This window comes from Struthio camelus, chromosome 2 (genome assembly GCF_040807025.1).
Source record: "Struthio camelus isolate bStrCam1 chromosome 2, bStrCam1.hap1, whole genome shotgun sequence".
Lineage (NCBI taxonomy): Eukaryota > Metazoa > Chordata > Aves > Struthioniformes > Struthionidae > Struthio > Struthio camelus.
Window position 1 is genome coordinate 25,016,115 of NC_090943.1, and position 22,854 is coordinate 25,038,968.

The following is a 22,854-nucleotide window of genomic DNA, read 5'->3' on the forward strand; positions in this document are numbered from 1 at the left end:
CTTTGCTTAGGCACAGATAAAATAAACTGTTCTGCTCATAGTTGCTAATTTGGGATTACACTGTATTGCTCTAACTTGGGCATTCCCAGAAACAACTGGGAGGCCACATGCTCTGTCAAATGGGCAAGGTAATCTTCAGTAGAAACATGCACCTTGTTCAAGTAGTGCATCAGATTTTCACTGGATACAGCTATAATATTATACAATTTTGCATTCATTTGCTGCCTTCTGAAATATGCTAAGCTGTTATTATAGGCTACTTTATTTTCAGAAGGAAATAGGGCTTTTAGTTGTGATTTTTGTTTTTTTTTAAATAAGGAGAAAACAGGAGACACTTTATTTTTACCTGACATCTTCAAAGCCTTTTGGTGCAGTATAACTAGCAGTGATAGCAGTAAGCTTTTTTTCTGATATGCTGGAGACTGCAAGTTGGTGAACACTGAAACGGTAGATTACCATACTTCCATCCTTGGCAGCACAAAGTCAGGACAATTTGTTAATTTTAAAACTTTTTGTCTAAATCAGATTCAAATGTCTCCCCTTTAGCACAAGAAAGGAGGAAGATGAGCTCTAGTAAGTGTCACTGACCTACATATAACCACATAGGAGGCATGGGAAGGCTGTCACCTGAACAGACAGTGAGTTCCCTCTCCAAACAGCCTGCGCTCTCCAAACAAAACTAAGCCTATCCAGCACATTTTAAAGATATAGGTAAAATGTCAAACCTTTCCACTGAGTTGCAATGGGGCTTTTCTTAGCAGACTGGCAATCCAATGTCCAGTTAAATACTAGTCTTTCCCCTGCTGTCAGTAGCACAAGTTATTTTAAAGGAAGTGTAACACTCTGTCAATCAATAATTTCATTAACTCTTATTAATGCTAATGGAGATGAGTCACTGTTTCCACTTCTACCACATGCACAGGTCAGCTGCTGGTGCTTGTAAGTCCCGCTCAGCCAGTACTAAACCCTCACCTCTAAGCTACGTGAGGATTAGCTGTCTTTTACCGCGTAACATGTGAAACAGAGAATTACATTATTATGCAGTTCTTTAAGTCATGGAATACACGTTCCACCAGGAGCCGTTTCTTTTTTGGAATGGATAAATGGGGTATAGAGGAGAGTGTGCAGGACACCTTTACCCGCATTGACCCTCCCTTTTAGTTAAAAGCTATACTACTTTCAGAGAACATTAGAAGCATGTGACTTTGCTGTCCATTATCTACTCTAACTTCAGTTCATTCAGTATTTCAGATTAGTCTTTGTACAAAGCAGGATAGATAAAGCTGTCACTATCTTCTTGCAAAAGAATAAATAAAGCAGCCAAATTTTCAGTAACCCCAGGAGAAATTCTCAGTCAATCATGGCAGCAAGGTACCAGCAAAACTTCCCACTGCACAGACTTTCCCTGGCCTGATGCATTAATAGGATTTATCTGTAAACAATTTATTTATGTTTGAAGGAGAATAATAGATATCAAAGACTTTTCCCAAAAAGGAAAAACGTGTGATGGTTGCTGTATTGTTTTGAGGCAAAATTTAAGCCCACCTACTTAAAGGTAAAATATTAGTAGAATATTTTGAAATCAGTGGGATACTTACCATTTGCCTGCAGATCCATAATCGTGATATGAAACAACAATATTGTCATCCTTGCCATTTATGTAAGACTTTGTTTCATCTTCAGAACGCATTTTAATCTATTTGAGAAATGAAGTACATCAGGAAACAACTACAAGTAATATTTAATTGAGAGTGCATCAAGGTAGCAAACTGAAGACCTGTATTTTGATGTGTTTGCAACCAAAGATATGGCCTATCTTCAGTTTCTAAGCAGAACTCTCAATGGAAATCAGTTTTTGCTTACAAGATTTGACTATGCCTCTTCATAATCCTTAGTAGTATGTCATTTCAAAGATCTAAGTTTCCTCACTTTACTATTATAATTAATCCAAAGTAAAATGCATTTTAAAATAGAATGAAGTTTCACTGACAATTTTTGCTTTTAGTCTTCCCCATTAAACACTGATAATATCTCTCACATGAAATAAATGTACTGACTTACCATGAGGGCTGATCTTAATCTGTTTTCACCTGTTTTGGAAGGTTATTCAGCAATCAATAGGACTGGTTTGAATAGGACTGTGCAGTGAGGTTGGACTTTGCTCATTTTACGTAAAACTAATGAGGAAAAGCTTTCAACACCTGGTGCATGCCAGCCTTTTGCAGTGCCCCTGGAGCCTGCTAGCACTGTGAGGGAATACGTGCCACTTGGCCTCCAAAAAGGGAATGCTCAACAATGAATGGTTTTGAACAGCCTGTTTGATCATTGTCATTCTTGAAAGCATCTCAGAAAGCCACCTCTTAACTCCTCCCAAAATCTCTTTTATGTTAATGTTTTAATCATTCCTTGCAAGGTTCAGGAATAATTAGGATGACTGTGGAATAGCACCATTTCTAGAGCAGACCACTGCACTGGGCCGCGAACTCACTGTAAGCTCTGCAGTGGAAGGTATCCTTGTTATCATTATTCAGCCATCCGTGTTCAAATCAAATGGGAGACAGCGTGTTCCCTTCTCGGTATCTTGTGCCCAGAAGATGGAGTTCATTTACAGAAAATCATATACTTTCTGCTCTGGAAACTGTTAGTAAAGACTCTCTAGTTCTAATACTATGGGAAGCATGTAAGTCTTATAACAGGATTTAAACTAGGTTGTACTATATCTCTCGAGTTAGCTCACCTCAAAGCATTTATATCTGGAGAGTCAGTACTGTCTTTTGAGAGTCTGACAGCATTGACTCAGAAGGGAAGGAAAGTGTAAAAAAATCATTAAACCAAAAAATTTGAACAGTCAAAATGAAGCTTGGCACGTGAGAATTACTAGGGACTCAGAGAAATTTGGCGTTTTACTTTCATGCAGAGTTCTCAGGGTCTCATCCTCATAGAAATGTGGTGGCAGCAGGAGGAGGCAGCAGAGGGGAAGGGGAAGAGCTGCTTGCTGCAGCCTCCTCTCTCATCAAGAGAGGCCGGAAAGGAGAGAGAAGCAACCATGGCAGTCCCCGAGCATCTGCAGTACACTATTTGGCTTTCTAAGGCTGCAGGTAAAAAACTACCTGCAATTCCTAACACAAAAGTTTGCCAGTTCCTATCTTGCACAAGGTAAAGACATGGTGTGCTGTCAAAACAAAATTGTTAGAAGTGATGGCACGTGGTAAATGTGGCAAAGCACTCTTCTCTTTCTCTGGGGGGACACCAACCATGACAGATTTCCTGTCTCAGGCTACCAGCCAGAACTGGGGATGAAAGCAGTCCCGAAACCTGGCTGCAGCTTTCCTGTGACTCCCAAAAGCCTCTGAACCCAAAAGGACTCCTCAGAGCTGTGCAGGATTTCCACAGCGGGAAGCATGCAGCTGCGGGGAGTCTCAGGAGCGATGCTGAGCTGCTGCTGCTGCTGCTGCTGCTGCTCCCAGAGCTGACTACGAGAGGGCATTTGGGAAGCTTCATGCCTTTCAGGATGTGAAGGGCAACGGGAAGAGCACTACTACGACTGATCATTACTGCAGCTGTTAAATACCCCGTAGTGGTGGTAGGGCACCGTTAACATCCACAGTGTTACTACAAATGAGGGCATTGCCATCAAAGTATGTACTGTTATACTCACGGAGAGGAAAGCGGCCACATGGCAGATCCCTGGTACAAAAGGCTAACATTAGCATGGCATGTCATATGCCTGCCTCATGCAGCCTGAGCTAGGTGCTCATACTCTGCAAGGGCTGGGTAGAAGAATTTCATGTAATTGCTACACAGAAGATTTTTCCCACAGCTCAGGGCCCTGTGGGGGATTGTTTTTAAAAGCACAGCAGCCCTTACACTCAGCCTGGTGATATACATCACCTCTCCACAATGCTGAATCCAATACTGTATTTCCACCAGAAGCATCACGCGCTCTCCTGCACACATTCTACAGGGAATGTAGAGACATATCTCAGCAGTACTCTTACCTGGGCTGGCATGAGGTGCGCATGGGGATTGCTAAAGCCAGCTCTGGCAAGGAGCAGCCTAAAGGAGTATCCCTTCATGTGCTATTGCAGGGGTCTTCTGCAACATCCAGGGGCAGGGCCCTGGAGAAGCACTGGAGGATGCACAATCCTCTCCAGATTCTCCCACACGGGAGCCAGAGTGCAGATGTCTAAACATGCTGCTGGCTCACTGGTGTGCTCTTGCACAAAGATCTCTTCAAGCTCTCTGTGGTTGGTGCGCAATTGCAGCGCCTCCCCCAAAGTGCCATTACTGTCCTGGGTTTCCATGAACGCCCTCCTTATTATCTTGAATCTTTTATGGTGTGACCTACCAGTCATCTGTTAGCAAGTGGCATGTGTGCAACCTCAAGCTGCTGACAGTGGCTTATCCCACCACTTGAGGAACTCATGGCCCTTTCATGGCACAGATTCACAAGAAAAGTCATTTACTTATGGTCCCAGATTGCTCCTGTCTAGATTTCCAGAGAAGTGGAAGGGAAACAGTCAACATGGTAGAAGCAGGTAGATGAAGTAGAAAATGAAAAAAAAACCCCTCCAAATAATAAATAAATAAACTAGATAATAATAAAAGAAATAAAGCAGTCAGTAGGTGGAGTGGTAGCAGCAACAGAAGATGGACAGGTAAAGAAAAGAAAGCATTTCAAACCAGGAGATGTACGGATAAATCAAGAAAGAGTAGCAAGGTATCAGGTGAGGATTGGCTGTCCATGGCAAAGAGGACAAGCTGGGTCTGCAGGAGCGTTCTGAGGAAACTTCATTAGTGTGCTGCTTCTCAGAAATGCCAAAGCTGGTATTGCTTCTGAAGCAATTCTTTACCTCATGGAGCTGATATACATTTCTTCTAAGGCAGGGAGCTGAAAGTTTTAAGTTGTGTAGTTATATTAAATTCTTGAGCATACTCCCAGAATAGGTTTTCCTTTATGATACTGTTCAATATACTCAGCAGATATTACTTCCTGTGAAGCAGTCTCTTCCTGTACACAGATTTTTTTCTCTATGTAAAATAATAACCCATCTCCCTGCATCCTCATTGCAACCAATTTTACTAATCACATAATAAAATTCTTTTAGGTCATTGTTTTAATTTAGGTGATATAAAAATGCATTATACATCTATTTTAAAGTTTATGGTGTATTAATTTGAAGCAAACATTGAATTTCCTGTCCATAGTTGCAAAATCAAGAAATTGTATAATGCCTTATATCTGCTGTTAGCAGGAAATATTAAATTCAGCTGGTATGAAATACTGACATCAATGGTAAAATGCCTGTTGTGTTGCAGGTGAAAAGTTTCACGTTAACGTAACTGTGGCATTTGAATACACAATGTTGTAAATTTCTATTTCTGTTCTTTAAAAGTTGTAGGCCACGTGAAAGTCAACATAGAATGATGGCAGTGTTGGTGGTGATACCTCTTAAAGAAATAATTTGCTCAGGAAAACGACACTCCAACAACATATCTAGAATCAAATTACCCAGTCTAAGGGAACTATTGTAAAGTATCAGAGGCCGAGATTCATGTTTTGTTTATTTGGCATTTCTGACCCAACTTCTGTAGTGAAGGGACTATCAAAGAAATAGGCTAAGGACTGGTTCTTGAAGGTATTTATACACTCTAAGCCTGTTTAGGTGCCCACTAGGTCAGCAACAGAAGCATAGTGTCTATAGACCTTTGATGCTCTGGCCTAAAAGATTCACCTAGTACTGAAAAGGAAGTTTATGGCAGAACACTGATGACTGTACTGAAGGTACCCAAAAATTGTGCCCAAAAACCCCCCAAAAACAAACAAAACCTTCTTGCTTTTGTAACACTCAGAAATATTTTTAATGTATAGGAAGACTTTTCTTTAACCTTTGCTTTATATTTATACATTTTATGATAAATAAGATTAAATTAGAAAGAAAGAAAGAATTAAAAGAAAGGTCTTCAATTTAAAGATAAAATAAACATTACTTACCATCACTGATTGCCTCCAGTAGGACTGCTTAACATAGTACAAGCTGACAAGAGCAGTTAGTGTCTACTGCCTTTGCTTAAAACTATCATCTCAGAACTTAAGAACCCTAATGTTAATAAACATGGTAGCAATGCTGCCTGGACTATAAACTGGTACTATTTCTTTGGGCAGAAAAGAGAGTGGGGATCCTGGAGAATAACCAAAAGGTCATTAGAATATTGCTCTTCTGGTTAGATAAGCATAGCAAAAAACATATGTATTAAGAGTTGAACAAAACATCTGTGAAGAAGAAAAGAAAAAGAAATTTCTAAGAGAAAATGTAGAATAGTTTAGCTATTGTCTGAGGAAATGAGGCCATCATGTGGCAAATTAAAGACATGACCACAGAGAGAAAAGTCATTGACCAGTTGTTTTGGTGATATTAGGAACACAGACACCCACCAGCATGAACACAAAGTAAACTGGTGTGAACGTTCAGACACGTAAATTCCTCTTACCTTTTAATTTCTTCATGAGGAATTTTGGAGAAGTTTTAGAGGATCTTTTGCAATTCTTTATCAATGAGAGATTCTTAAGTGGAAAGCACATATATTTTGTCTAACTAGTTATTTAAAGTTTCATAGATAAAAACAGAAGAACGAGACTTAGAAAGCATAACTGTGTCCTCAAAGGAATGATTTCAAATGCCTTCAGATGAGAATCAAATGAGTAACTAAGTTTTTGATGGTTTATTAAGCTCCCCCGGAAACTGCAGGAAATGAAATTATGAATATCTGCAAAACTAGATTATTGCATGCTTTATCAAACTTATCTATAACAAGCTGAACCTTGAAATAGTAGTGTCCTGAACTATAATTCTCAAATCTAGCATGTGTGAAGAGCAATGTCTGAGTTAGCAGATGTGTTAGTAACTGTCTTCTTTAATTATTCATCCTCTTCACATTGAAGAACAGACAGGGAGACGGAGATAAATCTTCTGTATAGCTACCTACAGAAATTCTTGAGAAAAGTTTATTTGGATTAGGTCTTTCTCTACTGAATTTAGTTTCTGAATGGACAGTTGATCATAGTTCCATAGTTCCCTTTTTCTATCAGTCCTTTGGTATATGTGCATAAATTTTGTTTCTTTCTTTGTTCTTTGAACAACATTGTCGTGACTTACAGTTTTAGGGACTACAAAATACGTTCATGTCAATGAATGACTGAAGAGTTTATACAACAGACACACATTGATTGTTCCAATACAAAAGTTATATAAAGTGCGATATACATACAAGTGAAGGTCAGAAGAAACTAATATTGGAGAAAGTCCAGAATGCCTAAGAAGAAAAAAGCATGAAGCTGATGTTGATCAAATTAGCTTGCCTGGGCCCCAAAAGTAAATAGAGAGTGGATAATGCTGACCTGTTAGATCTCAAACCTGCAACAACTTATCATTTCTCAGTTCTGCCCTGCCTCTTTTTATATATTGCTGTACATAAAGTTGACTTGGTTAAATCCATTTGTAAATTAGGCAGGAACTAGAAACTACTGTGTCTGCATCCCTTCTCTCTCAGCACTGCTTCATTTTAACATTTTATTTATCCTGAACCCTTTTTTTTCCCCTAGATTCCACATTAATCAAGTTAATCACTTACCCTTCTTTCGCAAGTCATGTATCTGTGAAACAAGACACAAGTCACATGGAAATAAGACTATTCCTCTTAGGTGACGTAAGGACCGTGGCATTTTATCTTAGGACAATTGTTTGCTATTCAAACAATTTCTTAACGTGTTTTTCTCCTTTACTAACCAAATGAATGATGATATCACTTCTGCCCAAGGACCCTTAAAGTGAAACTATAAAGACACAGATTATATAGTTATATGGAGATGCAATCTTTACTTTTCATTATTTACAAGGCCTTCAAATGTTTAAGCATTTTAAAACAGGCCAAAGCAATTCCAGTTATCTCCCTAAAAATGTCTCTGTATTTGGTGAATATGAAGCAGCAGAGTTTCCAGATCTACCTTTATGAAATATCGTGTAGTGCAGGTTCTCAGTTTATTTTGGTACAGTAGTCATTCAAGGCGTGACTCATTTTTCTCTAGTCTAAGACATTGACGAGGTAGATAATTGTGCTAATCATGCTTGTGTCCTTTTATGAAGAGAAACACATTTAGGTTGTTATTGATGTGGTCTGCTAGTGACCAGCACTTTAAAATGGGATGAACTGTGCCCTGGACTTTATTGATCAGATCCGTGTTACCCAAGCAGGGAGACTTGCTTAGAGCAATGAGCCTAAGCTGATGAATGTTCACTGTTAGGTGCAGTCTAATTCGAGCCCTGTGCAGCAGTGGGGTTAGAATACTGATGTCCTTAGTTAACAAAGAACAGCTAGAATGGAATGTAGACAGCAATAAACATTCAAAGAGAAAAGCATGTGGACTTACCTCACATTAACAGAGGTTGCTAAAGCTAGTTATCCTTCTGTGTTCTACTATTTTCCTTCCTGTTCTCTGCTTCTGATATATCTACAGTCCATGAAATTCACAGTAAAGAAGGATTTGAGGTTGCTGTTGGTCATGATCCTAAATTTCTGCTTTCTGTTTACTGCATTAAAATAAGTTGAATAAAAGACACCATCCTGTTTTAGAAATAGATAGCAAATGCATGACTAAAATACATTGCTCTGGATAATTTATCTAGAAGAAAGACTGGGTACTTGCCAATAACACTTGGCAAGTGTTATTAACCTATGGATAACAGACTATCCATAGGTACATGCACGATGTGGGTATTCCTGCACAAGAATTACTAGTTGGAGTGTTCTAACCCTTGCAGTACTCATAGGTAGTGTGCCTGTTTCTCCCATCCTGCAAGATGTCTTCCTCTTTCCTTTCAATGACCAAACCCGCAAGGTAAGCTGGATTTTGAAGGAGGGGAATAGTAGGAAGAGTTATGAGTGTACATATAGACAATACATCTTGAGGAAGAACGGTTACAGACAGATAACTTATCTTCTTCGAATGATTGTCTGTTTGCCTGTTCATACTGTGATGACTACAAGCAATACCCACCGGCCAATGTTTGGAGGAAATCTTCAGTATCACTGTTTCTTCCAGGCAGAAATGCTACCAGGAAGGCATTTCAGTACACAGATATAGCAGCAAGAAAGTGACAATGGATTCAAGGTTTAGTTATAAGGAAGGAGAATTGGTTCCCTTAATACTAGATTGACTGGGAGCCAACATCAGGGTGGAAGACTGCTGAATATCTCCTGACGCTTGGGATAGTTAGGGAAGAACTTTGAGGGCATGTCTAAAGAAGAGACTAGCTGCAATTCAAGAAGTATTTGTAGTCTTCTTTTCAAGCTGAGATGTTACACAATCTATGGCATTGACAAGAGATAATCCTACAGAATCTTTAATAAGAGGGAGGACCCTCTCATTATTTGTGATTATTTGTATTCTTGCTCTACCACAGAAAATGATAGAAGGGCTTAGCAGTAAAGTTTTGGTTGCATAAGCAACAGCAAATTGCCCTTATAGGCTTAAGTATGCTGGACAATGCTGGAAAGTAAGAGACCATAATTTTCAATATCCTGATAAGAAACTGCAGTAGGCCTTCTAGACCTGAGGAAGTTTTTCTTCCAAAAGCTTTCCTTTGATGATTTGTTGTTTCAGCTGGAGGGGTATCAGTCTGTTGAACTTGAAAACTTCTTGCTTCCTCTTTCCAACAATCAAGGGCACATGCTTGGAAAGTGTTCATGATTGCTGAGGTGATGCGAATGCTGATATCTCACTATAGTCCTGTTCAAAAGATAATGGGGCAGAATGCAGAGAAAGCTGATGCAGGAAATGTGTGAAAAAACACTTTTAGATTACCTGCCTCCAGAAGGGTATGTTGTGTAGGTGACTGCAATTCCTGAAGGCTCTCTGAAGAAAGACAAGACAGAGAAAAAGGACATTTCATTTCAGAATAAGAAGATACATATATTGTCAGTGTTTAGGGTTATTATGGTCAAAGGCTAGTACCGACTATGCCAAGAAGGAGCATTCATTGCTCAGACAAGTATCTTAAGATGCCATAGGGTACCAAAAGGTCTCGGAGCCTAACTGAAAAGGCAGAGCTAGCACACAAGATCTCTTATGCCCTGTAGGATAATAGTCCTAAAAGCATAAACGTCCCAAGTCAGTTAACCTTTCCTTTGGGCCAAGCATTATAACCTCAATGACTGGTTATAGACTACAGCGCTCACATTTGTCAGAGGTGGGTCACTGTCCTTACGGCTTTGTGACTGAAAAAAATGTGGATGGGGCATTTGGTGGCCATATAGTAGTAGTGGTTGTAGTCTACTGAAAGGAAGGTAATTATGAGCCATGGTGCAATTATTAAAGCCTTCTATGGTGCATTTAGAAACAAATATCCATTATCCTTAAAGGAAAAGTGCTTACTTTCATTACAGCCCCTTTCAACCAAAAGTGAGCTGATATTCTTGTAATTCTTATGCAAAGTGTCATGTAAATCCTAAAGAAAGGGAAATATTTTTCTAAGAAATGAGGAAGAGAAGGATAGGGAAAAAATAGGTTATTCTGAAAAGTTTCTATATTTGATATCAATTTCTGAGGTAGATTTTAAACTATATGGTCAAAATGTTGACCATATTCTTGATTGTCTGTGTTGAGACATTTACAGTGCTTGTCTGATTTTCAGGGAGAGCTACCAGATTGTCTGGTAGATCAAGCATCTTTGAAACCAATTCACTTTGAGGAAGCAATCCAGTCATTACTAATCCAATCATTAGAAATTCTGTCATTAAAAATTAAAAAACAGTTAAAAAATAAAAATGCAGTAGTCAGCCCAAAAATCAACCTAAGTATTTTCTCAGTTGATGTTATAATGTAATAATGTTACAGGAATATCTATTCCCATCTTGCAATTGCACGTGTAACTTATTTATATTGCAGCACAGACTAAGAGATCTAGTCATGGACAAGAACCCTATTGTATCAGGTAACATAGATAGTAAACTAAGTAGTTCAATACTGCAATGATTTTCCAATGTAAGATAGGAACAGAGGAAAACAGGCAGTAATTCAAGAGGAATACAATGAGGCTGTATTGATCAGCATTCTGGAGAGTGTTGTAAGAAGAGATTAGCCTGACTGTCAGCACCTGAATTTGTGTGTGCGCATGTGCATGTGTGTGTATTTATATATAAATGTGGACATTTATACATGTGGACAGACAGATAAAATGCATATATCTCAGGAATCAGAAATTGCTGTGACAGAAGTGTGGAAGACTGATAAATCAGGCGAGTTTTACACTTTAAAACAAGACTTTACTAGATTGATATTCATTAACAATACACATTGTTAATGGTTAGTTCTTAATCATTATTAATCAGTACTACTACATATTCAAGGCAGCTAGTCCTTAACAATCATATCCTAAATTAGCAATGAATATACAGTACCACAGAGCTGATGCCATATAGTTAGCACTGGTGGTTATAGTCCTTGATTGGTCCCAGTCTCTCAGGGTCTTAGTCATCAAAGTGATCAGGGCCAAGAGCACTTCAATGAGGGAAGCTGGAACTGAAATGATCTTAGCCCTTGGCCTCTGCCCCTTAGTCTTAGTCTTTGTCTTTGGGTTGCTGAGGGGTACACTCTCCCAGGCTGCAGCATGTGCCTTGTCCTTCTGATCAGTTGAGTTTTCTCTGATCTGCTGCTTCTTTTCCTTGTCATACGAAAGCAGTCTTTTCCCAGCTCCCAAGGCTGCACGTCGTCAATGACAAGTAACTGACCATCAGTGAGGTGACATAGTTATGGGACCCTTTTTTCAACCTGTGCCCATAGTTTTGAGACTTCTATTATCTCAGGCTAAAACCACATCACAACAAGAACCTCTGCAATCAAGCTCCAACTGACCTGCAACTTCTTGTAACAAGCTGATAACAAGCCTAGTAGGTCAGGACTGGGGTCTTGCATAGTTTGCATAAGACACCATAAGGATAAGGCCTGAGGCTTGTTCTTAGCAATAGCAATACTATTTTTAATGAGTCACTAAGTACCAAGTGCTAAGGTCCTAAGGCACTATATAGAGAGAGAGATATAATTTGCAATATGTATGTTTACGTATTGTTTACCGGATATGCTGCACATACTAGTGTGGTTTTGTTAGCATTTCAGGCAAGCTAATATTAAATTCTGCTTAGTGTGCTTCTACTGTTATGAGTGCAATATAACACTGCTTTGTCTGCAAAATAAAGTGGTTTGAATAATGAACTAGCAATGAGGCACTGATACGTATTTACTTAGTATCTCTCGCTCTCATAGGATTTATAAAAGGCCTTTTGTTTTGGAGGAAAAACGGAAGTATCAAGATTGACTAGTAATACTATGTGGTATTGAAATAATTACAGTGACACTTCAGAGATAAGTACTGCCTTTAATTTACATGTTGCATGACCCAGACTGAACATTGACCAGCGAATAGTAGATGCCTTTTTCAGCCAAGAGTTGCTGATGAGTCCCTTGTTCTACAATCTTGCCATTCTGGACCACTGCGATCTTGTCAGCGTTCTGGATGGTGGACAGGCGGTGAGCTATCACAATGCAGGTGCGACCTTCTCGGGCTTTATCCAGGGCTTCTTGGACAACCTGTTCAACGAACAAATCAAAAGGTGAATAAAAAGTATAATGCTCTGGAATTATTTCCAGCAGTTTGTAGTGCCAAATACCTCAATTGCCATCTCCTAAGTAAATTGTAATATAGCAATGACAGAAGGGGAATATCTGTGGCTTTAGCTTCCAGTTTTAGATTTAGCCTGTGCTGGCAAGGAGCAAAAAGTATTACAGCAGATAATTCCACGATAGCTAAGAGGAGGAGATGGAGCCAGGCTCTTTACTGTGATGCATGGCAGAAGAACAGGAGAAAATGCTCATAAATTGGAATAGGGGAGGTTCTGAGTGGATGTAAGAAAAAAATTTCACTGCAAGGATAATTAAGCATTAAAACAGGGACTGAGAGAGCTTGTGGAATCTCCGAGGAGGTTTTCAAGGACTTGACTGGACAAAACCTTAAGCAACCTGGTCTGAATTCAGTGTTAACTCTTGCTTGAACAGGAGGTTTGACTAGAGAGCTCCAGACATCCCTTCCGTGATTGCTTAATCACATATCAGAGTTAAGTCAGTTGTCTTGAGCCAGCTACTAGCATACCAGTTCTACTGATTTCACAGCGAGTCTTGCGAACGATGCTTTTCTTAAAGCTACCTCTGGCAGAAAAATATTAATAAGAATCTCAGCTTTCTTTTCTTTATTCCTTGTGTTTATTAACACAGAATAAAATAAGATATTAAATACTTGTATCTAAATGGCACATAGTTAAGAAAGCAGGATCCTGAAATGTATTTAAGGGCACTTTTTCACCAAACATTAGGATTTTATGCCTAGAATTGATCAAGGCCTAGTCCCTACATTTTGAGCTTTTCAGGTTAAAGTTGTCCTATTTCCCCCTCCCCAATAAGTGCATTTGTAGCGCCCGTGTTGATTTTCTACAGCCAAATTGTGCTTCTGTTACACCAAGATTTCAGCTTTGGGAATAAAAAAAGAAATATGTAGCAGTACATTCTGGCAATTTTTTCCCTGAACGTTTGCATGCCAGCCACGAACAAATAGAAGGAACTGAAAAGCAATATGAGAAATAAGTACAATTATCAAAAGCAAGACTTGACCATTTCCCAGGAAAAAAAAAATTAGCTGTCATTTCTGTGACAGCATCCTCAGACTGTTCAGTTTCTGATATTTCTTCCTCCTCGTTCAATTCTGATAGAATTTTCCAGTTGAAGCCTGAAGAATTCCAAACATAGAAATACCTTCTTCATTGCTACTTCAGTCAGCCTACTGCCATACGAAGAGAATGATACGCTCTTTTGGGAAGGAGAAGTAGGTCTTTCATATCATATAAACAAACACAGTTTTAGATCCCAGACTCTTTGCTCACAAGCAAGTTACCTTTTCACTTTCTGTATCTAAGGCAGATGTAGCTTCATCCAGTAGCAGAATTTGGGGCTGACGTACAAGAGCTCGGGCAATAGCAATACGTTGCTTCTGACCACCAGAGAGCTGGGTTCCTTTGTCTCCTACACGGGTATTATACTTCTAGAAATAAATATATTAAGTTCAGAAGATGAATGCAAATACATCAGTCCGGAGTGGATCTAAGCATATTGACCCTAGCATTAGCAATCCATAAACTGAATATTCCATACAAATAGCTCTCTGAAGACAGATGTTCAGAATTGCTAGCAGTCACAAACCTATAAATCTTTCTAAAAGACGACCTTGTAGCATCAAGTGTTTCATAACTCTCAATGCCCTCCTACAAGCAACAACACCTGTAAGGCTGGAAAGCAACATTATTCTCAATCAAGAGATGGGACACTGAGGCACAGTGCAAGTCTATGGCAACACTGGGTATCAAACCCTGAGCTTAAATTCTACAGACTAGTATCCTAATCAATTATTCTAGTCCACATTTGTTCATCATGAAGAAAAAGTAGCAACTTATAAGAGGCATCAGCATAAGATGCATCAGGGCCATATACTAATACACACATACATATATGCATGTATGTGTGTGTGTATATAATTAGAGCTTGGGGCAATTAGGTTTTAATGTAGGTGCCTCAGTTAAGTGGGATCAGTTAGGCCTCCGGACAAACTCATGTGTAGGCCACAGTAGCCTGTCACTTACTATATATTTTGTTGCAAAAAGCACACAAGTTTTATGAGACATCATTATATAGCACTATTTCTTTACACAGTTTTGGAAACAGCAGATCTCTTGATAACAGCCATTAGAAACTGAACGAGATATGCAAAAATTCTTGGACCTTCACATCTGTGTTTTCCAGGAAACACAAAAATGCAGCTAAACAGCCTAAAGTTAAGCTGCATATAAGCAACATGCAATTAAGCTGGCAAACTCCTTCCTTCAGGATGTTGTGGATATCACAAGCTGACATAGGTTAAAAACCAATTTGTCGAACTCACAGAAGAAAAGTCAGTCCAGAACTGTTAAATAATAAAACATGATTTCTTTCTTAGGAAGTTCCTGAGTAATGAATTAGCAAAGTTAGAGGAGAATTTAGGGGAAACATGATTAAATTTTTAGCCTTTTTGTATACTTTACTATAGATGTGTCCTGTTAGTCACCACCCGGAACAAGATTCTGCACAAAGCAGACCTCTGATCTGACTCGGAAATTTCATTCTTACATTATTTTGTCTTGTTCAGATATATATGAAAGACCTGGTCATTTCTGAATCACAGAAATACTAGAAATTTTAATTCTTACTAAGTACAGCTGGAAGAAATGCCTATGAGCAATCTGATTTGCGTTAGGAATTTTTGTTAGTCTAGCTGAATCCTCCTCATCTTCTACATATGCTAAATAAGGAGCTTGCGATAAATAAGGATATGATAATAATAATATGATAAATAGGAGCTGACAAAAAAAGTTTCTAACTCTCCTAAAAAACAAAAAAAAACACACACTTTCACCTTTCAGTGAGCTGTATGTAATTTGTTTCGCTGAAATCATAAATGTTCTTCTCTCCCAGAGCAGAACCAATGGAGTCTCCCAGAATAAAAATAAAGTATACTAAACACAATAAAAAAGGAAGACTTTAAAAATATACTCTTCCAGGTCTAGTCATATCTTAGGGTTTCAAAAATGGCACAATTTTTCCCTGCCACAGTAGGTCACTCCCAGTTTTGAGTAGGAAAGAAAAGATACAACTTACATTTGGTAGAGATTCAATGAAGGAATGAATATTGGCTTTTATTGCCGCACTAACAATTTCCTCATGTGGCACCTCCCGACTGTTATCTCCATAAGCAATGTTCTCAGCAATAGTGCAGTCAAACAACATTGGTTCTTGTGAAACGATTCCGATTTGAGATCTAAGCCATTGGATATTTAGTGTCTTTGTGTTTTTGTTATCAAACAGCTGAGAAGGCAAATATTTTAAATTTCAATCACATGGACATATCTATCTTTGAGACTTATTGCAAATTCATACCAAAAGTTGTGCAATTGCAGTTCTTTCCATAGAGATTCCAGGTTGAATATCACATAATCACTTCCTCTCCTTCTTCCCAAAGTTCCAAAATGTTCTAAAGATTATGATATAAAAGCAAGGATACTCCCTTCTGCTTCCTTAGTTCTTTTCTTTGTTACAAGATTTCACAAGGATTTTGAAGACATTGGAAGGTAGGATAATGCAGAGGCTATTTCAAAGAACTTTACAAAAGCCCAAATTCTTTAAATTCCTTTCTTCTATGGAAAAAAAAAACCCTTTCATCTATTTAAATGTCTTTTATATACATGTTCTCATTGAAAGAACAGACTGGCATTAACATTCCTTTAAAATAAAAGAAGAGTTGGGTTCATTCATTCATACACTTCTAAACCAAGCACCAATCGTACATGTAATTGTGATGCAGTGTCTAATGACAGACAAATTTACTTCTGGATTCTCTACGATGTCATTTGCAACCAGTTTTCTATACTGATAACTCACATTTCTGCTCAATTTCGCTACTGAGTTGTTATCCTTGCCTACCAGATAAGAGACAATATATTTTTTTTCTAGATACATCAGTTTCATAAATATACCATTCACATCAATCTGGATGCAAATACACCAGGAGATTAAGAAGGCTGTTGCGCCTCCATTAGAACCATGCAGTGCAGTGTTAAGGCTCTGTGTCATGTGATATGACTAGTGGTGTAATTGAAGAACTTCCCCATTCACAGCATGCCTACATCCATGTGATTAATCTACCAATGCTGTAGTTTGTGCTAAGGCAGCCTACTTTAAGTCAATAGAATTCTTTTTCAGAGGAAGAAGATCATAATGAACATGATCCAAAGTCCACTGAAATCAGTGGCAGCATTTCTACATCTGTAGATGTGAGGAAGAAAAAGCTAGAAAGCAGACAAAGTTGCTTTCAACTATCTGATACGTATTTGCCATCTCTTTTCCTTAGAATTCCAATGCATTTGCAGGCTGCTATAAGGTCTGCTTTCTGTTCCACATCTGATGTGAAAATCATTGATGAAGCTAGAACATTATTGAAACATTTGCATTCTGGATCCACCATATCAGATAGCACAACTTTTTGGCATGGTTACTCTCTTTACCAGACTAGCACAACGCTAGTCTCACTGTGGTGAACAGCAGAGCTTTTGAGCGTAAGCTTGTATCATCACTCAGTTTACAGTGCTACTCAACACGTGAACTGGTGTGCTGCTTTTGTGGTTTCTGTGCTAGTGACTTGTGCTTTTTCCTCCCCTTCAGCCAACCATTGCTGGTAATTTGTGGCTGCATGCTCAAAAACATTGGCCATGAAGTTGCACTTAATTAAGCATATTTTTTTATGCTTCCTCTTTCTACATATCAGTTTTCCATACTGGAGGTGTATGCACATTTCTGTTCTCAGACACATCTTGCCCATCACACCTAGGCCTTATGTTACTAATGCTGTCACTTTGCTTTATCTTTGGTGAGCACTTCTGTAGAGACAAGTTCTGAAATCCTTCTAACTCTGACCTGCAAAGTCTCTCCACAATACAGGGGTTCTTCTTCAAATAAAATCTCTGAACCCATTAACATTGAAGAGAAAATGGCAGTAAGCAATACCATTATGTAAAGAAAAGTATTGTAAAGTAGATGAATAAATTAAGTAGTGCAGGCAAATCTAGCCACATTTTAAATCTAAACTATTAGAAATACTTACATAGCATCTATCACTTTGCTAACTGGGTAGATCTGAAAGACACTTAACTAAAAAGGAATATAAAATGATATTCTTCAGCATTCTTCACTGCTTTAAGATACAGCATAGATACCAAATTCTATTACTACACTATACAGACATAGATGTGGATATTTAATAACCTTTGGAAAGCTTCTACTATTAAAACATCAGGAAGTTTGCTCTGTATTCAATGCAGTCTTTCCACTGTCATTATTAGGCTGTAGATCAGGCACATTTTCACCACACAGATTTTGTTTCATTAATTCAAAACCATGTGAGAAATCAAAAAAACTTTTTTTATTGTTTCACTTCACTATATTTATATAAAGAATGCTGAAAATTAACTGGTTGTTGTTAATATTAAAAATCTTTTAACTCCCTCCCCAAACTAGAAATATCTATCATGTTTCATCATGCCAAATAAATACATTCTTATTTAATGTGCAGATATATTCTTACAAAAAACTCTTACCATTTCTCCGCTGAGTGGATCATAAAATCTCTCAAGCAGCTGAACAACAGTACTCTTTCCACAGCCACTGCTACCGACAAGAGCCAGAGTTTGTCCCTTTTCTACTTTTAGATTCAAACCTTGGAGAACTTTGACATCAGGTCGGTTTGGGTAGTTAAACATCACATCTTTGATCGTTATGTTTCCCCCAAATCTCTCCTATAATTGAAATAGTGTTATTTAAATAATTTAAGACAATTTTACAGATGACAAATGATTCATATAGAACTGCAGAAGTCTTTTTTTATCTACTGATATCAATCAGGCTTTGCATTTGCTGGAATGTTGTCTTTTAACTCTGTGAATCTTTGTAAAACCAATAAAAATTAAATTACAGCACTGAAATATTTTGAAGATGCTCAAAATTTTGCTAGTTTTCACTTATGACCAGACCTTCAAAATAAATAGACCTTAAGACAGCATGGACAATTGGTAAACTTGCAATGGAGTATTTGGTTCTTGTTGTAATTTGGATAGTGCCAAGAATACATTGAGGTAAGCAACTAACCTGAGGGAGAGGGAAAATCAGCAGTCTGAAGTAACTGACAAAAGTTCTGCCTGTATTGTCAATAGACAAAATTGCCCATAACAGTGCTTACTTACAGGCTTCAGTCCTTCCTCACTGTAACTGTCTATTGAGGGTACTCTTTCAAACAGCATGAACAGATGACCTGCTGATATCTTGGCTTTGGCATAATCTGGAGCAAAAGAGCTGCTTTGACCTAGAGCCATTGCACCAAATACAACAGCTGAAAACACTCTATAAAAGAGACCACAAAAGAAGAAGAAAAAAATTAATAAATAGACAATGAGAAAAGGACAATGGAAACAGAGCTGCAGTCAACTTTTTATTTTATTTGGGAAAAACAGAGGGCTAGATTTAACGACAGTAAAGCACTAACCACATACTACTGTTTTAATTATTTATTTTTTCCAGAATTAAATTTTATCTCCTTTTAATGAAGTGAGATAAGATTCCAGTCAAAATTCAATGTTTTCATTACTTATTGACACTAATTTCTTTTATTACTAATACTAGTTAACTGTATCAAATCTCAAATGGAGCTAGGAAGGTAGTGGTCCATGGATGGCCTGGGAGTTTGTGATCCGTTTTTCAGGCATTAACGAAAAGCAAAAAAACCCCATCCTCTAGCAAGGTGACAATAAAGGTTTAATTTGCTATCACCGCTCTACCGAAAAATTATCAAGGGCTTTCAACACCAAAAAATCACAAAACAGAAAAAATAAAAAAACCCCCACCCATCTATGCTGAAAACTACACTATTATCGTTCTTATGGTAGATGTACCTTTACAGACTGCATTAGAGTGGTTTGAGAACCTGCTGTCTTCAGCTCTTAATTACTACCACACAGCATAGGATTACTCATCATCGAGAAACGATAACTGACCGTATGAGACCTCTGACTGTTTTGAGGCAAAAAGTGAAATAGATTAATTTACATGAACTTCAGAGCTATATAAATTAATCTGCTTTATGTTTCGACTGCCTCCAGTTCTTTCTTCTCTATGTTTGTTCTCTATGTTCTCTATGTTCTTCTCTATGTTTGTTAACATCTATAAAGCTATTTCAATGTTATCCTACAAATTCCACCTAACACCATCTTTCCTCAGCTTGCCAACAACAAAATCGATATGATTGGCCTTTCTTAGGTATTGAGATCAGTGCTTTCCTACTGGTAGAATCTCATTTTTTTCATACCTGTTTCCATAGGCCTGTATTGAGCTGTTGCCTCTTCTCTTACATTGTAAATTATCTTTCTCCTGAGTTTATATAGGACCTTGGAGGAACGGGTGTTGGTTATCGTAGGGGCTCTGAGGTACTATGGTAACTGACTGGATAAAGAGCGATTATAAAACCGAAATATAAAAGTAAGAAGCTAAGGATAAGCCATAGCTTCAAAATCCCTCCTTTCATTTTTGTACAGTTTCAGTCCTTAAAAGCCAATAAAGTGACCTTAAAGACAAGAAATTGTACATTCCTTGTATAATTACAGACTGTAGTGGACACACTCTCTAGGAGAACTGCAAATTGGAAATACTTTATCTGCAGTATCTGTCTAAATTAAAAGTAAAATGCTATACCTCACTATGAGTATGTATAGCACTCTGTATATTGTTCCTGTACTCATGGTTCATTCTTTTTTCCCCACACAAAATTGGTTTGATTAACCCTATCATCTACAAAAATCTAGCCTTCTTTCCCTTACGGTGCATAGCATCTACCCTATAAAATAGAACATTACTCTGCAGTTATTTAATGTGTATTTTATAACAGATTTCAAATTTTGATGGATTAAACTGCCCTAGAAATAACAAAGCCACTGATAAACTATTCTGAAAAGATTTCTTTACAATATCATTATGCTCCAGTAACAGGTACAACTATGTTTTCTTTTAGAAAATACAGCAGACCTCTTCAAGCTACACGAACAATAAGGCGAGAATAAACAAAGAGATACTTACAAAAACACGCTTTTGTAAACCATGAATCCATTTACCACGAGATAGGCACCAAACCGGAAACAGCCAGCATAGGTAAAGAACATCATTGCTTGTGAAAGGGCAAAACAAAGACCAAATATATGTGCCTTCTTCACAGAATTTCTGCAAAGAAGAATGCATATTTTTGTATGAATGAGTAATCATACTTAAATCTTTTTAAGTCAAAAGCAGTTAATTCACTTCAGATGCTGCTGTGATAAATGGGAAGTACTCATCTTAAGGGATTGTGTAAGTTAAAGTACTTATCTCCTTAGACTGTGTCTAAGAGAAAAAGTTTTTGTTTGTTTGTTTCCAGAATTCTGCTTACTTCTAAGAACAGACTGGAACATGGAGACAGGAAAATGTGGCACCTTACCTACTATGTCTATTGTCTTAGCACCTCACAGTTTGAGTGTTAAAATATTTTACGGTTGAGTCCATGATTACAACTTTTAAGACTTAAACAATATCATCAAAATTATATTACTGCATCACATAAGAAGGGGAAAAAAAGAAGTCTTGGTTCTTTATGTAAGCAGAAGTGCTTTCAACCACAGAAAATTTTCTTTGTCTCTTCTTCTTTACTTGTTACCCAAATAACAAAGATGTTCAACAGGTCAGTATTATACAGTTGGGAATCTGTTTCTTTCAAAGTTCATCAGCCAAAATTCTTCTCCTGGGTAAGATTTAGCCTGCATGTATGTTGCGTAAATGAGATCTTGGATGATAAAACTATGTATATAACTAAAAGCAGAGTAGAGAGAAATTTCTGCTAATATGAATTTTATCAGAAAAAAAGAAAGAAAATATTTTAACTATACTGATAGAGATTTCAATTATATTGATGTTATTAAGTCGCCATTGTATGGTTCCTTTTGGGGAAAAACAGAATCCAGATTCACAAATATGCCTTTTTGATAAAGAGGCTGCTGTCCCTTCTCTTTTATATAGCCAATTTGTGCATTAATCCAGGATAGCAGAAGATCTAAGTTCAATTTTTATAAAATATAAATGCTTTGCCTACTCAGTGGTTAAAGATGCACTGAGACATTAAGTCAAAAAAACGTGTCCCATCTCCCACATGACAAATTGTCCCATAGGAAAAATAAATACTTTATTTCTACTGGAACAACATTAATATGAAAGCCTGAGAGCAATTCCTCCAATGACAACCCTAAGAATGGTTAGGTACTGTGCTGAAAGTCGTGAGGTATGTGCTCAAATCTGAGTAACCCGAGAAAGAAATTAAACTAGTATCTCTTATATCCTGCACTGGGCTCTAATCGCTAATTATTACAGTGGATGTATTGGCAGCACCTTTTCTTGTCTGTCTCCCATATTTGTGTACATATGCTGTCACTTCCTTTACTTTTCTCATGAAAGTCTGAAAATGAAATTTTTCATTCTGAAACAAAAACAAATTTGACAGCAACATTTTCGGTTTTCATTTTAAGATTTTTTCCTTTTGATTTAGTCCAAGCAATTTTCTTTTGTGGTAGTCACAAAGCAATAAGTAATTATTCAAATGTTTTCAGTCCTAGCCATGCTTTCAAAAAAAGGTTAATGAAATATTCAATTTACATAAAACAGTTTTTAATTAAACCTAAATATTTCAGCTGGGAGGTTAGATTAGATGACTTCCAAAACTCAAAACCAAGATTTTTTGAAAGCGGGTGATATTGCAATAAAAGACACTAATATTACCACAGAAAATTAATTAAAACAAAGAACAAAACATACAGTTCTTCCTGGTGGTTACCTCGGTTAATAAAAAGATATAAAAAAATCTTTAATGTATTCTTACTTCAAAAGTAATGAAAGCAATACACATGAACAAAAAATAAATTCATGTTAGTCCAAGTAAATGTCTGCAATTTGTTCTAAAATTAAAACATGGATTTTATTTCTTTAGTTATTTTACTATACCTGTATGGTATCTGCAGATGTTCTCCATACATGAACTCAAATTTTCTTTCTCGGGTCAAACTTACAACAGTTCGAATATTTTCTATGGCTTCTGTGGCAATCTG

General features: G+C 37.5%; 2 protein-coding genes and 1 long non-coding RNA gene across 5 annotated transcripts in view; 1 reads left to right on the top strand and 2 right to left on the bottom strand.

The window, feature by feature from the left end:
* The window catches only part of LOC104144102 (ATP-dependent translocase ABCB1-like), a 49,775-nt gene extending 47,636 nt beyond the window's left edge, over nt 1-2,139 (bottom strand). Inside the window, exons 1-2 of the mRNA XM_009674900.2 lie at nt 2,062-2,139; nt 1,599-1,696 (exon numbers count right to left, since the gene is read on the bottom strand). Of these exons, the coding sequence (XP_009673195.1) occupies nt 1,599-1,696; nt 2,062-2,064 (101 nt within the window). The 5' untranslated portion in view covers nt 2,065-2,139. The remainder of the gene's footprint in view (nt 1-1,598; nt 1,697-2,061) is intronic.
* LOC138066302 (uncharacterized) overlaps nt 1-22,854 on the top strand; it is a 63,422-nt gene that overhangs the window by 277 nt on the left and 40,291 nt on the right. The window lies entirely within an intron of this gene.
* Nucleotides 12,412-22,854, bottom strand: part of LOC104144104 (ATP-dependent translocase ABCB1) — a 65,591-nt gene continuing 55,148 nt past the window's right edge. For all 3 annotated transcript variants that reach the window (XM_068934708.1, XM_009674905.2, XM_068934709.1), the window contains 7 exons: nt 22,751-22,851; nt 20,807-20,947; nt 18,925-19,081; nt 18,283-18,480; nt 15,791-15,997; nt 13,998-14,144; nt 12,412-12,643 (listed from right to left, as the gene is read on the bottom strand). In XM_068934708.1, the coding sequence (XP_068790809.1) occupies nt 12,437-12,643; nt 13,998-14,144; nt 15,791-15,997; nt 18,283-18,480; nt 18,925-19,081; nt 20,807-20,947; nt 22,751-22,851 (1,158 nt within the window). In that variant the 3' untranslated portion in view covers nt 12,412-12,436. The remainder of the gene's footprint in view (nt 12,644-13,997; nt 14,145-15,790; nt 15,998-18,282; nt 18,481-18,924; nt 19,082-20,806; nt 20,948-22,750; nt 22,852-22,854) is intronic.